The following is an 18,451-nucleotide window of genomic DNA, read 5'->3' on the forward strand; positions in this document are numbered from 1 at the left end:
TTTCCGTTTGAGCTGGCTCCGCGACGGAAGTTGCCGGCTCTTTTGGCTGCGCCGGCGCTTCTGGTGCGAAATCCCTGCAGATCCGCCGGCGTGAGGAGGATGGTCGCGCCAGTAAAAGGTAAGTGGGAAAACGCCCTCTGTATCGTTTGAGAATTCCCACTCTAGTTGAAGTGTCACACTTCTGCACATACTATGTTGACTGCCCCCTAACTCCACTGTATGATAAAAATATAACCTTGTTCTCGCTGTCTAATTTATAATATACCAGAAGAGAAATTAGAGAATTAGGTACTTAATTTACCTGTGTAATGCTTGTGTTGAAGTAGGGCTAATACAAAGTGAATAAAGTTCTTCTAGTTACCCTGGATGCCAGTTCTACATGCCAAGTCTGCTTCATTTGTCACTGCAGTAGTGTTCTAATCCCTCATGTATGCTTATCATTTTCTTCCATCTGAGATAACAAACTAACTAGGAATTGCTCCTTTACAGGAGAAGATGCAAGATATATACTGGTTGCTGCGGGTGTGCATCCGCACTATTGAACATGGAGACAGGATTGGCTCACTCTTTGCATTTATGCCAGAATTTTATCTGAGTGTGGTTATGAATAGCTACAGTGCTCTCAAGAACTACTTCAGTCCTGTCAATAGCATGGAGGACCTTCCAGGTGAGGAGAAGGGAGCTGAAAAGAATCTCTAAGGCCTTTAGTACATTTTGCATGCAGAAACCTATACGTAAGATGAAAAAGGATGACACAGAAGCTGTTGGCAAGAATCTTGGCTTTAACATAAAGACTTGTTTTTATATATGTGAGAGTATGTTTTCAAAATGCAGACTGCGCTTACAAAATACTCCAGTGCATTCCTCTCTTATGACCCCGGTAGTGTTAAGTTACTTACACAAGTGTCCTACTTTCTCAGTGCCAGAATGACAGAGTAGTTTTCAGAGGCTCTAAACGTGTTGATATTGTTGCATGTTAGGCTGCAGTTAATGAAAACATTGTTGCATTTCTTGGGTACCTACCCTGCCTCTCACAACCATCCTGTATGATTTTGTCATCCACATTATCAGTGTTTCAGGGTAACATCACTAAAACTAATTTCTTAAGCAGCTGCACATGTTAACGCTTTACCTCTTATAACCAAATAGAACAAATGGGGACTCACAAAAATGTGTGATGGGGTGAGATGCAATGAGTGGAAGGAGGTTCAGTTTGCCTCCTCCACTTGCTCCTGTTTACCTTCCACATCCTACCATGGAGCTCTCAGAACATCTGTCTTCCCAACTCTGGTGCCAGCATGCCTCTTCCCCTTTCTATCCCCCCTATATCTGTTGCCATCATTCCTCTTAGCCATATCCTGGGACAGTTGGGGAGGGAATCAATGAGGGTTGTTTGACATCCCCTCCAATACTCTTTTTGTGCATCCTTCTTACCCAGCTATCCTAGTTGATGGTTACAGATAGAAGCTGCGCAAAACAAGGGCAAAGTGTTGTTGTGTAAAAGGGAATATGAAGGAAAGTATGAATGAAAGTAGTCAGGCAACACTGATTGGAAGTCCATCATAAGAAGTCATTTGGAACAAGAGCAGTACATGAGTCCTGTTCTTTGGAAAACAGATAAAGACACTAGCATATATATTTCTCTTAATGGTCTCTCTTGGGGCAATATCTACTGTACTGTTCAATTATATTGATAAAAGTTTGTGACAGCTGTTTTTTACATTCTCATAGTAATTACGGTGGGCTCACTTTTGAAGCGATTCAGTCATAATGGATTTAGTGTAATTTTTAACCTTATTAAAATCATGTGGTACATTCACTGGGTAAGAGTATCAAAATGTAGAAAATTGCCATTGATTTGATTGGCTATGTTTTCTTTTCTTTCCCATACAAACAATGTTGAAATAATTTGTTTTAAATGTATCATTGGACTTCTCCTTTATGCATCTTCTCCTTTACTCTGGCAGTGATTAGGAGACGGAAAGGGAAAAATTTCTGTTAACAGTAGGGTACACTTTACCATTTGATGATGTAATGCAGGGGGAAACAATGCTGTTTACCAAGTTCTGCTTTGATAGAGTACTTCTTGTAATGTATCCGACTGGGTCAAGTATAAAATCAGAGAGGTTATGATAATCATCGCCTATTGTTTTAGCACACACCTGTGTGGAAGTTTTGAAAACAATTTAATGTATTGTCATTGTGGTGCATATGCTGGGAATTTCCGGTGCTATTACTGTGCTGCTCCCTGCATGTCCTCCTAATAAATCCACATCTGAGAAAGGGATTGGCCAAGGATCAACTCCAGCTGTGGAGCCTGCATGACTGTCTTCTGTCCAAATGAGACTCCCCACTTAGTGTGTCCAGTTTTAGGTAATAAAAGAACAGTATGTGAAACTGCAGTTTATATAGTCTCTTTTCCCCTATTAAAATGGGGGAAAGTACTTTTGACTTTAAAATAATTTCATCCGCTTCTGGTTAAATACTAAATACAAGCTAACAACCTGAGAAACTGCTGTACAGAATTGCCCATCAGCAATACGTGGCTCATGTTTTCAAGAACATCTTTCCAAAAGCCTTTTTCTTGTTTCTTTTAAATATGACAGTTGATTATAAGACCCGATTCTGACCCCAAGCAGTCAATCTTGTGAAATTTCTGCATGTGTTAAATTATTTTAATTTCTGGAATCTTTCCTTTACAGGATATGAAGAGACTTTGACACACCTTGCTGCCATTTTAGCAAAGCATTTTGCTGATTCAAGAATTGTGGGCACTGGTAAGACAGCTCCTGTCGTGGGACATGTTTAAGTGCTGTTTGACTTTGCATACTTCAGAGTAAGCCCACTTTGCTCATTCCTTTTTGATTTCTGGTTTGTAGAATACAGGAATACTTGTAGAATTATTTTAATTTATCTCATAGCAAAACTCATTGAAGATGGAAATGATACTTTATATTTTGTCAGCTGCTTTGCCTTGTCCTTTTATCCTGGCTACTTGTCTGTCTTTCATTACTGGAGTAAACAATCTTTTCACAATCTCTGGATATCTGTGTTGCTGTTCTGTCTGCTAATAGCTTTCTCTCTTTTTTCCATAATCAGATATCAGGGACTCCCTAATGCAAGCGCTGGCTAGCTATGTTTGCTACCCCCACTCTCTCCGTGCTGTAGAGAGGATCCCAGAAGAGCAGTAAGTTCTTGGCCTCTTCATTTGTGTATGACAATATGTATCCTAAAAGAAGCTCACTTCCTTTTCTTTCCTTGTATCAATCATGATTCTTAACTTTATTGTTCCCTTTGGGGTGGTGACTGCTCCTTCACTCAGGTCCTCACCTATCCTGCTGGGGTTTTTTGTCTTAAGTGAGCTTAACAATCCTGACTTGGCATTTGCTCCCCTTGGCGTATATCCCTCTTATGGTGGCAACCTGTTGTGTTATTGTGGCAGGCGAATATCCATGATGAAGAACTTGCTGGCCCCATATGAGCAAAGGCCCTGGGCCCAGACCAACTGGATCCTTGTGCGACTGTGGCGGGTAAGAATAGATTCTCTGTTTTCTCATTTTGTTTGGAATTTCTAGTCTGCTTTTAAACCCAGTTCCTGTTCTCTGCATGAATTCTGCCTTAATTCACTGTCTGATCCATCTTATACAACTCATGAAAGTGTCTTAATGTTCCCTGTGAGAGATAATGTGAGGTATGTTAAAGTTCCTGACGGTTTTTTCCCCTCCTGTAGGGCTGTGGATTTGGATATAGGTACACACGACTTCCTCATCTGCTGAAAACCAAGCCTGAGGATGCCAATCTCCCCAGTTTGCAGAGTGAGTGGGGGTGGAGGTTAAGAGGAGGGGAGTCACTGCTTTGCAATTGTAGCTGATGAGTATGTGTGATCTAGTAAGTGGCATGATAACTCATATCACTGGGTATTGTTTGTGTTACTGCTGGGAATTGGCATATAAGACAGATGGAGCACTCCCAATAGTAACCATTAGGGATATGTTGTCTGGGTCCTTGACTGGCTGAGATGTGTGATTTCTTTGGGGACTGGAGTTCTGTTCCAACCTGGCAAAGAATAAGTTCATTCAACTGTGAACAGAGACCCAGAGGCTTATTTCCAATGCATTACACATTAGCCGTGTAGAAAACAATGAGGGGCCTCCTTTCTTTTGAGGAAATACAATGGTAAGACATTGGACTCAGCAGGCTAAATCTGTCTTGAGTTGCTAGCCTTTACCTGTCTAAGGCAAGGCATATAAATCTTCAGCAGTGGGTCGCTAATATGTGTTAGTCCAGTCCCCTTCTTTTCTTCTGTGAGACTTAGGGCCCTGCAATCCCATTGTTTTGAGCTGTGTATCACCAACTGCATTTGGACATGTTTTAGAATCAGACTAGTCTCTCAATGTTAGTGCATTGCTCAGAGAAATGTCTTGCTCAGAAATTTTCTGCACAGTAGGGAGCTCTATAAGACTTCAGCTGCAGGCTATAGGGGGAGCTTTCGCCTCCTCTTTGTGGCCATTTAGAAAGGAAATAGCAAGGGCTATTTTCTGTCATTGGGAGAGTAGAGAGACTTCAGAAATACCATTCTGGGCTCACAGAAATCCTTCGTTAAGTGCTTCAGAGCTCTGAACCCCCATGTGAGTTGGTTTTGTTGATGATGGAGATGAATAATACTGGAACTGTAAGAAGCGATGGAGTTGCAAGTGTGTGCTTAACTGCACACACAAAATATGCTTGTGTGTTAGATTTTGAGCTACTGCAGAGAATGCCTTTGTATATATTACTGTTTTGTATAAGCTCGTATTCTCTGGATTGCTTAACAGATGTCAGCTTATTAGTTGGCCCTGTGCTCTCTCTGAGAGATCATACAATGCAAGGTCAAAATACCTAACCTCATAGCTCTGCATAAGGCAGTATCCCCTGGTAGACCCTGGTTAAGAATATTTGCATTTTATTTAATGTTACTCTCTGTTTGTTTGTTTGTTTCTTTATTTCTTGGGCCCAGGAGATCTCTCTGTTGCTAGTTTTCAGAGTAAGTTTCCTGTTGTCTTCCCTTTGTATGGTGGTGGAATAGTTTTTAGCCCTTTAGCGGAGTCTCTTCCCCTCCCACCCTTGGTGTGCAGGCAGGTCCTATTCTGTCATTCCCACTGCAAGTGGGGTTCAGCTTTGAAAACTGTGGGATAGGGAGATAAAAGGGGATGGATTGGGGCAAACTAAGTGATCGTCCCAAGGGCCCTCAGAAAGATTCATGATGGTGACCTGCCGAATGTGCCTCAGGGTGGGTGGATGTGTGTGTATCTGCCTTTTGGTTGGAGGGTGAATATGTCTATGTGTATGTAGCTGCTGTCCTGTTGTTCATGTGCTCTCCATAGCAATTTCCCCTTAGTGGCTGTGATCTCTACTATCCCTTTCTTTTTGATTTCTCTCCATCTCCACTTTTTCTTAAAAGTGTCCTTCAGTGACCATGGTAGTGAGTTTGGGGTGAATGGAAGGAGCTGAGGAACAAAAAGGGTTAGCTGAGGTAATCTGCCAAGAAAAGCTGCCAGCCCACAGTCCTGAACCAAGCATGAAGCCGAGATTATCATGACATTCCATCCCTGTGGTCCTATAAGTGACCTTGGGATGTTTCAGGGGTCAGTGTGGCATTGCTTCATTTTTCTAGGTGTTGGCAAGGTCTGTCTAACTACCAGTTATTTCTGCATTTGGCTCCAAAAGGTCTGAGGCAGGGCACAGGCTAGTGATCCTGCTCTCTTCTATTTTAAGGTGCGCTTGAATGAATAATTAATACCAAGTTAATTGAAAGGAGCCGGTATACTAGCAGGGACATTGCCCAGGAGGGGGCAGGCCCCTCCCCCACCTTTGTTCTGCTGCAGTGATGGGGTGGAAACAGACAAGGGGGAAAGGACTTGCTCACTGCTATTGGTGAGGGATTGTCCCTCCAGATATGCCCTGGTTACTGCCTTGATTAAGGGTTTCTCAGTTTGGAGTGCAGTCTACCCTTCTGCCTGGAAGATCACAAGAATTCTTCACCTTCTGTGCCCAAGGCATCAGCTTGTATTTCCTAGATGCATTCTATCAATAAAGGGGCTCTTGCAGAATAACCTGCAGACTTGCAACCTCAGTTTATTAAAAGTCTATTTTATATTCATTTCCTGCCTAGGTTGAATCTTTCGCAACTAGTGATGATGACAGGGTTCGCTCCTCAATGAGCAGAGCACACAGCAGACCTATTTGCAAAGTCATCTCTTTCTAAATATATTTCTCCTGGCATTAAGAGCAGCTGCTAGTCTTTTATTGGCTAGTCCTTCCAGCCTGGGTATAGATATCACTGTCTGTAGCTGGTAGGGAGAATGCCTAAAGCTTGCCATCACAACTGTGAACCTTTCAGCTATGCTCTGGTATGTGTGAAATTTTGTGAGCCTCATTTGGCAGGGAGTTCAGTAGCACCGAAGCTGATGATGAGTCAGCAGAATAGAGTGGTCACCTGTGTTAGAAGAACATTTAGAGATTTTAGGCTCTTCTTCGTATTAAGAAAGGCCAGCAACTACTTTTGAAATTTTATCTTTTGAGAACATTTATTTGCATGGGGGGAGGAGAATCATCATATGTCACCAAGACTCAGAGAGCATTTTGGAGAGCAAGAATGCTTCCCCAGCACTGTTTTTCTCTGTGCATTTTTGAAATGCCCTGACCTGGATAGTCCAAGCTACCCTAATCCTGTCAGATCTTGAAAGCTAAGCAAGGTCAACCCTGGTCACTGTTTTGTTGGGACACCACCAAGGAATACCAGGGTTGCTATGCAGAGGCAGGCAGTGGCAGACAGCCTCTGAACATTTCTTGCCTTGAAAACCCTACGGGATCACTATAAGTTGACTGTGATTTGATGGCAAAAAAGTGTATTGGGGGGGGGGGAGGGGAAGCTGCTGGAAAATAGTCAGAGACAAGTGGACCCAACAGATGTGTCTCACTTCATATCTGATTATTAGCATATATTAGCCAGTGTAGTGTAGTGGTTAAGAGCAGCAGGCTCTAATCTAGAGAACTGGGTTCAATTCCACACTCCACACTCCACCAGATGAAGCCAGCTGGGTGACCTTGGGTCAGTCACAGCTCTTTAGAAATCTCTCAGCCCCCCAAATAACTCACCACCTAGTGGTGCTTAATGCTAAAAGGAGCTAGTACTGAAGTCAGCCAGACAATCTTTGGATCTCCTGGCTATACCATACACAACGCCAAACAAATATGATTATTATTATTATTATTATCATTGTATGGTGTTATGTGTTAATTAGTATTAGTTACAAAATCCCAAAGTTACACAGGGTTTTAGCCATTTTTCTGATCACTTCTAAACATGTTTTAATAAGGCAAGGAGCTAAAAGCAATGTGGGAAGCAGGCCTGAGAAGGGCTGTCACTGATGTATCTCAGAACCCGCCTCAGTTGCTTCTATTGCTGCAGTGATGGAGATATTAGAAAGCCTCATCCACTACTGTGTTAAAGTTCTCCATTGTAAAAATGCTAAGGAAGAAAAAAAACATTCTGATGCCTGTTTGCTTTCAAAGGTCAGAAAATAATTACCCCTAGTTTGTGCTGGAAAGTCTTCTTGGTGAGGAGAGCTAGAAGATTTGCTAGAAGTCTTCTTGGTGAGGAGAGCTAGAAGATTTCCTGAAGATACCCTCCTGTTCCCCTTTTCTGTGGTGATTTGGGGAGTATTCCTTCAGACTAGCACAAGCCTGCTTTAATATCTACAGCTGTTGCAGGCCTAATCTCTGGATCTTGTGAGTAGGCTGCCATGTAAATTTTTTTTCTGATTGGAGCTGGGAAGGCAAGTATGAACACGTGCCCAGCTACCGGAGAGCAACAGAGATTGCTGTTTTGGTGCTGATACCCTGCTGCGAAGCTGTTGTGATGCTGCTTTCAGGAGTGATTAATACTGAGCTGACCTAAGGCCTTGTGCAGATAAGCATGAGGGATGTTTGACTGGAGCTCAGCTGTAGGGTACAACTTCTTATTTGCGGGGAGACAGCACAGCTACAGCCTAGCTAATTCAGGTCAGCGTTATGGCAAAGTGCTTCAGGCCATAGTGATGGGACAAGCTCAGAATAGTCTCTGTGAGAGCTGACCTTGGAGGGCACCTGCCATCTCTGCTTATTGTAAAGATGACCTCTGTGGGAAGAGGTGCAAAGAATTCCTTGTGGTTTTAAGAGACAGAATGGTGCTGACTTCGGGGCGGGGGGAGGCACAAATCTGTGAAGACCAGAAGGTATCACTGCTGTTTCCCATTTCTACACTCAGTTGTGGTAAGTCAGGTTTGCCCTTGACTGCAGCTGTCCAGAATCCTCTAGCTGCCTGGCCTCTCTAAAGGCTGCTGCTGTTTCCTTTCAGAGCCTTGCCCATCCACCTTGCTACAGCGACACATGGCAGACCTGCTGCTCAGTGACTGTGAAATGGCACCCAGCTTCCTCAACAGTGTCCTTAACCAACTGAATTGGGCCTTTTCAGAGTTCATTGGTATGATTCAGGAGGTAAGACTGTGTGTCCCAAATGAACATAACTGGAAAGAGCAGCTTTGTCTAATGTACAGGGGGTGGTGGTAAATGCCTACTTTTCTTTAGTGAGTTAAATGTGGGTTCCTGTGATATGCTGGGTTTGAGCCACTTTCTGTAAGAGGTGAAAGCAAGAAGGGGGAGGCTAATGACAAGAGTTGAGAAGAACAGCTTATTATTATTATTGAATCTTATGCTAATCTGCATTATTTTCATCTGGGCAGATCCAACAGGCCGCAGAGCGCTTGGAAAGAAATTTTGTAGACAGCCGTCAGCTGAAAGTGTGCGCAACATGCTTTGACCTGTCGGTGAGCCTTCTCAGGGTACTGGAAATGACCGTCACTCTGGCTCCTGAGATCTTCCTGGACTGGAGTCGCCCCTCATCAGAACTGTTACTCAGGAGACTTGCACAGGTATTGACATGTCTTTAGGACAACATTAGAATGGATATATATGGGGTGTGGCAACCATTTCATTGCACACTCTGTATGTCTATATTGTGTTAGATGATTTGCTCCACAGCTGAAGTTCTCAATCTGTGTTTTATTTTTCCTCCTCCAAAAAGGCTGATAACTGAGTGCTAACAGGTTTGGGACTGATTCAGACAAAACTGCATGCTTTCTCTTCTCTTCCTTACTCACCATTGTATTGTCATTCTCTGGCAATAGTTATCTGGAATGTATGTGTGTACAGTGAAATGTCTCCAGCTCCATACTCTTGTGGTAAAGGTGCCCATACATTTAGTGACACTGAAGGACAAAACAATCTGTGCCTTACCTACACCCTCTTATGATATTTGTAACAATCCCTACAAATCCTTAATCCCTTCTGTCAGATGCCTTTTGCCTTATAGTATTTACTTAAAACTTTCAAACCTGACTGCATCAATAAATCATTCTTCCTCTCAGGAAGAAAAGCAGAACATAGTTAAAAGTTATCTTGTCTGTACAGCAGAACCCACAAGCTTTCACAGTACTGACAGAAGAAATGTGCAAGCCGGCACATTTAAGGGGAAAGACCAACCCAGAGTTCTGTAACAGAAAGTGCCTTCTCTGTTCTGTGTTATTGGAACTTTGCCATCTGTGGTTACATACTGACCAATTGTGACCACTGTGAACAAAGACTAGGCATGGTCAGTTTTTAGATATGTTAGAAAATGGTTTACAGGCTTCCCAAGTGTTTTGTTTTGAATCCTAGGCAAGTGTTCTGTACCAGACTGCATTTCTTTTTGTGTCAGTGGTGATGTAAGAGCTTATGCCAGTTTTTACAAGTGAAGGAGATGCTTAGAGCCTATGCACCAGTGATCAGGGATGGATGAAGAAACAGCAGCTTTTGGCAGGACCACAATGGCTAGTTGGTTTAGTGATGCAATTTCTGGAGGCTGCTCAAGAAAAGATTGTATGGTCATGTAGATGGTGCTGCTAGAATTCTATAGGTATGTATCGGATTGCTGAGTGGAAAGCTATGGGGAACAGAATGCATGGATACAAATGCTAGTGCCTCAGGATGATGAGGGAAAAACTTTCTTGTGAATTTGGATGTGATTGTACCAGATACCAGAAGTAGCAGATACATCTGGAAATCCAGTTTGAATTGGCAGATAGGTAGAGACAGATCATGTGAATAGGCTTGCTATGCACCAAAAGACCTGTGAGCAGTTGTATGTAAACAAAATAACTGAACCACTTGTGTGTGCTGGCAGAGTAGGCAGCAGATCTGTTTGTTTGAAATACTTGTACTCCACCATATTGGTTTGAACAACCATTTGTTATGCATTTTCAAAATAGTTTAGTGGGGGAAAAGGGCAACTTTACTCTTGAAACTAGTTCTCTGAAACTTCTTAGAATGATACAGCACTTGTCACTTGTCACTTCTACCCATTTGCAAAATTCTGCCACATTTTTGGTGAAGCTTCAGATTTCTGTCTGAGATTAAGAGGTTTTTTTGTTAATTCCACATCTTTTTCATTCTCCTTAAGCCAGACACCCCTCCTGCCCAAGCTTTGCGCTGCGGTTCCAGTATACATGCACATTGAAATCTAGCTTCTTAAGAAGTCCTGCTGTGTTGTGCCATTTTCCATCCCAGGAGCCCATCTGTTCTGGGATTGAATAGCTGTTTTTCCCTTCAAAGAGCCTTTTCAGTGAAAGTAGCCACAGCCTTTGATGTGAGCTGATGCGATCTGACCAATTTCCAGCCTGTTGCTGATTTGGAGGCTTAAGTCTTCCATTGCTGTCGCGGTTCACACAGAGCCCTGACACATTTTCTGTGCAGCCTTGCTTATCAGTGTCTGCCATGCCATGTGATCTAAGGAGGACCAAGCAGGCCATACTGAGCATTCTGATGCATCCAGCCTCTGCCCTTTTACTGTGCTATTTTGAAGTTTAAAAGTGGAAAGTTCTAAGGCATAAAGGAAGGGATGTTCTTGAGAGAGCATGCTCATGTCCTCTGCTGTATCCCAGTACACCTTATTACAGCATAGTGCCCAAAATCTCACCTCGTTTTACTGACACTTCTGAAATGGGGGGAGGGGTCTTCTTTAACCCATGTCTAGTCTGGCGAGTGCTATGAGCAGGAAGCTGCATATGGCATTCTTGTAAGTGAGCAAACACCGTACTTTAAGTATTCTGCTGTCTTTTCTCCTCTCCCTGCAGCTATTAAATCAGGTGCTGAATCGCGTGACGGCTGAGCGCAACTTGTTTGATAGAGTGGTCAATCTCCGCCTGCCAGGTGAGCTGCTCTTCCCCACATAGTTTTCCCAGCATTCCTGGGAGAGTTTCTTTCATGCTGTCATAAAAACTCACAGTCCAAGATAATAGGTCTTGAATGTTTCGTGTTTTCCAAGCAAAATAGGATCTTTGACTAGCCAGAGGCATCTCTTTGCACAGGAATACTCCCTATGGAAATTAAAGAAAAATCCTTTAATAAGTAGATAAGTATGGGCACAATACCCATAGATAGAGTTGCCAGCTCCAGTTTGAGCAATTCCTAGAGACTAGCAGATGGAACCTTAGGAGAGCGGGACCTCAGTGGAGTATAATGCCATAGAGTCTACCCTCCAAAACAGCCATTTTCTCCAGGTGAACTGATTCCTTTTGTTTGGAGATCAGTGGTAATTCTGGAGGTCTCCAGGCTCCAACTGGAAGTTGGCAACCCTATGGGTCATTGGTGAACATAGGACCTTGGCTTGTGCTGTCAGTGAAACCTGTGCTGGCCTCACTTTTTCCCCATCTGCTATTCAGCAACTAACAGGGTGGGCATGAAGATGAAGGAGTATGTCTAATCCTAAAAGAAAGCCCATCCACCTTGCCCTTAGCTGTCTTACAGAGAGACATAACATTTGCAGCTGTAGATAGTAAGCTTATTTGAAGTGAATATTGGAATGTTTTGGCATTGAACTCCATGTACCTATTAAGTGATGGCCATGTGCCCGACCTACTCAGGGCCAAGGAATCCATTTTCTTATAAAGCTTGTTAAAATGTGAAGTTATTTACAGGGAAGCAAGATGTACTGTTTATAGAAGTAGAAGCTGATAGAGCTACCCCTGAATAGGTAGGAACAGCATTTGAATGCAGAACTACTGAGTTAATGCCATCATCTGGACTTGTTATTTGAATGATCAGCTTGTTGTCTCATGACAGGGAAAGGACAGCATGTGTTAGCAGCACTCTCTTTGAGAGCAAGGGCCTTTTCCTTCCACTGCATTATTGAACAATTGCTGAAGTACATCCTGTGCATGAACAGGCACGCTCCTGTAGATCTGTGATATGGTGATCAGCAATTGAAAGTGAACAGTACTGCTGAGTCAGTGTGGCCTTCCCCCCCCCCCCACCCCACTGGATGACGGCTAAAGGTCTTCTCCTTGAGAATGCAGGTTATGAATGGAGAGAATGTTTAAAAGAGTCACTGATCTGTTACTTTTCTCCTGAAGCTGTGAATGCAAGGAGCTGCAATGAGAAACTGCAGGACCTTAGGTGAATCCTAACAAGCACTTACCAAATTCTCTCCCCTTTAAACATGAATTCACAACTGTGCAAAGATTTTATAGCCCTGCAGCAAGCCAAGCCTTACCACATGCCCCTTCAAGTATCCAAAATGTTATGGAAATGTGATAGTGCACAGCTTTTCCTATGGCTAGAAGCTAGAAACAACTATCCCACTACGCTGGTGGAGCTGACAGAGGTGAGCTTTAGGTATATTAAAATGCATATGTAAAACCAGCCCTTAATTCTGATGTATTCTTTTTAGCTATTCCTCCCTATCTGCTATGTTTTGTATCTCAGTGCACTATAGTGCTAATTTGGCCCCCTCTGGGGCTCTCCTAGGATGTGAAAAGGGATGTTTATGAAGGTCAGCAGCCTACATTCCCCCACCATTGATAGAGCTGTAATCTCTGCATTCCTCTTCAGGACTGGAGAGTGTTGATCATTACCCAATCCTTGTGGCTGTGACAGGAATTCTGGTCCGACTCCTTGATGTTACTGACTTTCAAGGGTAAGTGCCCCCCCCCACCTTATCCCACTCAGTGAAACATTTTCAATTAATTGTTTGTCCATTTCTTGTTTACCCACTGAGTTGGCTATTCTAAGGGGCCCTATGGGTGAGCTGCTGAAGCAGTCTATTATCTCCTGGTTCATTGTCTCAGACTGGTGTAGGAAATAACTACTCTACTAAGAAATGTTTATGCTGTAGGTTGGTCTCCAGATTTGGTATATTTATATTCTGATTAGAGTACAAATTAGTTATAAAAAATCTATGACAGTGGCATATTAAACCTGTCCTTGAATTGTGTCGAATTCCTGGCATAGGATGCCTTTCTGCTCCTGCTCTCTGCTTGTAGCCTGCTGTCATCTGGATCATGGGTTTACTCAGTATTCCATTTGTTGTTCTGATGTGTGGTGTAGATATGTGACTGATTCTGCTGATGGGCAGACAATTGGATGAGGTGGTCTGAGGGTCAAGATCTAGGATCCTGTGAGCTCTGTCTGACACCTACATTCTTCCCTCAGTTGCCTAGGTTCTCTCTTGTCATGATGAACTGTCAAGTGTAAGGGTTTATTATTAGAAACCATCTTGTCCAAAGGCAGAGCAGATTGGCTCTACCTTTGTTTAGAGGCATCAGGCTGTTGGTATAAGAAAAGTCCTGTATCTGCTAAGTGTCTTTTTAGTTACCATCCTAATCTAAGCAGTTTCAGTAGCATATGTTAGATGGATAAAGCTGTAAAGACTTGTGGTATTCAGCTGCATTAAGCCCTTAATATATGGACTACAGTAGCCTACAGTAGGGAGTAATAAATGGAGTCCCTAGAGAAGGTGACTGCTGATGTGCATTTCCAGAAGGTCTGTGGTGTTACTAGTGGCATTCTGTTTCCCCTTTATGGTCCTTGTCCTGAGGATTGTCAAAAGCATCAAATCATTCGCTCAAAAAGTCACTTTGGATTTGAAAACCTCCCTTTACAAAACAAAAGCATAGCCTAACTTTAGTGAATGTGTTGCTATGACTAGCTGCCTTTCTGTTTTACATGTCTTCCACCTTGATAATGTTGCTGCTATGCTTTTTGGTGGGGAGAGGATTGTATATTATATAATTTCCTTATACTCTAAAAGCACAGGCATGGATATGCTGAAGATAATGGGCTACTTCATGCTCTTTTCCCTACAGAAGAAAGAAAATTAACTTTAGAAAAGCCTTACATCTAGTAAGGAAAAGGATTCTTGCTCCACCGGGTTTTACAGTTTTGTAATACATTTACCATTGACTTTTGTGTAGGACTCAGGGTGTATCTGTCCCAAATCTGTGATCTAAGTGACTTCTGCAGCAATTACAGACAAGCCCAGCTATTTGGCATTTCCAGTTGAAATCCATTATCTGGCATGTCTGCTGAGAATCCTAAAGTAGTAGTAAAGAACAGCATTCAGCTGTGGAAGGAAAAGTGACTTAGAAATTGAGCATATTGTGGAAAGCGGCCTTAGTTCAGTGGCAGAACACATGCCTTGCATGTGTAAGATCCTAGGTTCAGTCCTCAGCAGCTCCAATCAAAGACGAGACAAGACCTATACAGCCACTGCCAGCATGTGTACAACAGGATGCAGGATTGACAGTATCTGTGTTTTCTATGGGAGGAGCAATGATACAGTGGGAAAGCTTGTACTTTGCATGCAATACGTTCCAGATTCTTTCCCAGAACTGTCCGTTCACTACCTGTGGCCCTGGAGAGCTGCTGCCAGTCAGAGTATACAATACTGAGTAAGATGTACCAATGATTTGATAGCTTCAGAAATAAGGCAGTTTGATGTATTCTCCACCTTGCCTCTCTCTTTAACAAAGGTCAAATTCATCCACTGGAGACACCAAGGAATTGGAATATCAAGTAAGATAAAAGGTATCTAATATTATTAAGATATTTATTACAGAAAAGCTGAGAGCATTCACTGTGGCCTGTTCTATGGAATGCATGCAAATGCACATCTATTCCAGATCTTGGAGGACCAAGACTAAGAGCTAAAGTAGCTCTTGTTTCCTTGGGATGTGGCACATTAAAAGGAAAAGCATTAAGAGTGCCCCTTTCTTCTCAGCTTCCTTATAAAACATAACTCAGGAATAGTCAGATCTCTTTTAGCTTGCCTGATCCGGTTTCATCCTTCTCACCAGTCTGTAAGAAGCTTTCGTCTCACATTCCTCATTTGGCATGTCTTGTTTTTCAGCGTGTGGTTCTTGCTTTGCGGACAGCTGAGCCCTATCTGGCAAGGCATTTTAGTTCCATATCCAATCTATTTTTGATTTTCCCACCCCCTCAGACCTTCTAGATAGGCACAAATCAACCTAATTATATTCTCTCTCCTGTCATTGAAGTCATGCAGCCATAAGCATTCGTGCACCAAGTGCTCAGTCATCTTTTCTGTATTACACCAAAATAGATCTTTGTTTCAGGCCCCATAACAATTTCCCAACAATTTTACTTTTTACTACAAGTGTTTATTAGAGAGACTGCCCACTTCTAAGGACCTCAAGGTGACTATTTGGTGTTATTTTTATTTATTTATACACTGGTATGTCCCTGACCTGGATTGCCCAGGCCATGCAATCTTATCAGATCTCGAAAACTAAGTAGGGTCATCCCTGGCTATTATTTGGATTGGAGACTGCTGAGGAATACCAGCTTGCAACAATGGCAGGCAATGGCAAACTACCTCTGTTTGTCTCTTGCCTTGAAAACCCTATGCAGGGGTGTCGAACTCATTTGACATAAATGAGACCTTGTTGGGCCAGGCCATGTCAGTTGGGCCAAGCCATGTCAAGCTGGGCCTTGTGTGTACCTATTTAAGATCAGGTAGCAGAGTACCCAGCTTGCTGGGGGGAAAGTGTAGATGACTGGGGAAGGCAATGGCAAACCACCCTGTAAAAAGTCTGCCAAGATGCAACGTCACGCCAGAGTCGGAAATGACTAGTGCTTGCACAGGGGACTACCTTTACCTTTTAAGCAGAGATATACATTTTATAAAGAACACAGTAAACACAAATATATATATTTTAAAAAACATAAAGCATGCTTAAAACATTAGCACTTATTGGTCTTAAAGATGCTTTCTTTGTATTTCTCCCATGGGATCCAGGGGACTAGGCAAAGGAAGCGCTGGCTCTTTCCTTCCTTCCCCAGGGGACCAGAGTGGGGAGGATCCTCAGTCAGTAGAATTAAGAGAGGCTTGGCTTAGTAGTAGTTCTTTGCAATTGAGCAAGCCTGGCAAAGCAAGCTGTGATGCAGAAGGAAGCAAGGGAGAGGGAGAAGGAAGCAGATAACAGCCAGTTGATCAGGGGCCTGATAGAAGCCATCTGGGGACCTGATTTGGCCCCGGGCTGCATGTTTGACACCCCAGCCCTACAGGGTAGCCATAAGTCAGTTGTGACTTGACAGCAAAAAAAACAACCACCACCACCCTGCTTTCTCCTGAGTGGGGACCCAAAGCAGCTTACATCATTCTTTCTACTCCATAGATCTCAGAACCCAATCTGGATGCAGGCTATTTAGGGCTGTAAAAGTCAAAACAAGCACCCAGATTGGAAGTTGTGCCGCTGAAGTAAAGTTGGCTTAATATGATTGTTCTCATGCCTCAAGGATCCTTGCAGCCACATTTTATACCTACTGAAGCTTCCCAGCTCTTCAAATGCAGCCTTGTGGGCATAATGCGTGCACTAGTGTTGCCAGGCTGACATTAGTTGCATAGAATGTGGATGTGGGAAATCACAGTACGACCATTGAGGGCTGCTACTCCACCCCTCACCCCATCCGCCATTATTATTTTTTAAAATAACTGAATGAGAATGTTCCTGTTTATGTCTGTGTTAGGCACTGGGGATTTAGGGTGTTTCCCCACCATTGGTTTTGTTTGTAACCTCCAGTCTGCTTTCTGGCCAAACTGTAGCTTCTTTATAGTCCAGCTCATTTGTCAGCAGCCTGGCAAAATTGTTACAATCCCAATCACTGCCACTGTTTTCCCTGTCCAGTTATTTCTAGGTCTTTAGTGGGAGCTCCGGTGCATTGGACAGTTAACCTTCTCCATTGTTTGCTGCACTGAAGGACTGAATTAAATTCTGCTGGTAAATGGTCGGAAAGCTGAGTTTGCCCTCAGTGTGATTCCCAAAACATTTAGCTCTTTTCTGGTAGAATATAGCAATAACTGCAAATTGTATGAGTTCAGAATGGAAATGCATAGAGGAACCAAGGTTTTTCAAAAGATCAGGGCTGATGGTAGTTGACAGAGACAAGGGAAATGAATATAATATGAAAACAACAGAGGATGACCTGTGCTATAAGACAAGGTGTCAGGTGCCTACTTAGTGTTTTCTTTTACCATATCAGGTAGAGAACTGATGTACTGCTTAGAATCTCCACTCACTAGATGATCTTGGGCCAGTCATTCTCTCTCAGCCTAACCTACCTCACCAGAATCATTATGAGGATAATGTGGGAGAGAACCATGTACTGAGCCTCTTGGAGGCTGAGCCTCTTGGAGGAAATTTGTTTGTGTGTGTAAAATGTCATCAAGTCTCAGCCAAGTTACGGCAATCCTTAGGGTTTTCAAGGCAAATGAGAAGCAGAGGTGGTTTGCTTTGCTCTACAAAGTCTTCCTTGATGAGCTCCACACAAGTACTGACCCTGCTTAGTTTCTGAAATTTGATGAGATCAGGCTATACCATAGCCTGGTACAGCCCCTCGTGGAGGAAAAGAGTGATGAAAGTGTAAAATGTATGTGTTAAATGCCATCAGGCACTTCTGACGTGGAGACCCTACAAATTAATGACTTCCAAAATGTCCTATCATTAACAGCATTGCTCAGATCTTGCAAACTGAAGGCCATGGCTTCCTTTACGGAGTCAATCCATCTCATGCTGTGTCTTCCTCCTTTCCTGTGGCCTTCAACTTTTCCTAGCATTATTATCTTTTCCAATCAGTCTTGTGATCTCATAATGTGCCCGAAGTGCAATTGCCTCAGTTTGGTCATTTTAGCTTCTAGAGAGAGTTTAGGCTTGATGTAATAGATACAATGTAATAGTGGGGTTTTTTTAATCATGACACTTTTCCACCCAGCTTGGGATTCCCAAGGCTGCAAAAAATCAAAAATATTTTGACACACTTTAAAATATATAGTATAAAAACTATTAAAACCAACAATTAAACAAAACACCTACACAATTAATATACCTACATAGTTAAGATCTGCTGGAAGTTTGGAGAACTGTGTACAGTTCTGGTCACCACACCTCAAAAAAGATATTATAGCACTGGAAAAAGTGCAGAAAAGGGCAACTAGAATGATTAAAGGGTTGGAACACTTTCCCTATGATGAAAGGTTAAAATGCTTGGGGCTCTTTAGCTTGGAGAAATGTCGACTGAGGGGTGACATGATAGAGGTTTA

General features: G+C 42.8%; 1 protein-coding gene across 1 annotated transcript in view; it reads left to right on the forward strand.

Moving 5' to 3' along the window:
* The window catches only part of RNF123 (ring finger protein 123), a 154,554-nt gene that overhangs the window by 71,515 nt on the left and 64,588 nt on the right, over window positions 1–18,451 (forward strand). The window contains exons 27-35 of the mRNA XM_060240086.1: window positions 490–667; window positions 2,703–2,777; window positions 3,100–3,187; window positions 3,443–3,530; window positions 3,731–3,815; window positions 8,378–8,517; window positions 8,763–8,951; window positions 11,190–11,265; window positions 12,946–13,030. Coding sequence (XP_060096069.1) covers window positions 490–667; window positions 2,703–2,777; window positions 3,100–3,187; window positions 3,443–3,530; window positions 3,731–3,815; window positions 8,378–8,517; window positions 8,763–8,951; window positions 11,190–11,265; window positions 12,946–13,030 — 1,004 coding nt within the window. The remainder of the gene's footprint in view (window positions 1–489; window positions 668–2,702; window positions 2,778–3,099; window positions 3,188–3,442; window positions 3,531–3,730; window positions 3,816–8,377; window positions 8,518–8,762; window positions 8,952–11,189; window positions 11,266–12,945; window positions 13,031–18,451) is intronic.

Source organism: Heteronotia binoei, chromosome 5 (assembly GCF_032191835.1).
Source record: "Heteronotia binoei isolate CCM8104 ecotype False Entrance Well chromosome 5, APGP_CSIRO_Hbin_v1, whole genome shotgun sequence".
Lineage (NCBI taxonomy): Eukaryota > Metazoa > Chordata > Lepidosauria > Squamata > Gekkonidae > Heteronotia > Heteronotia binoei.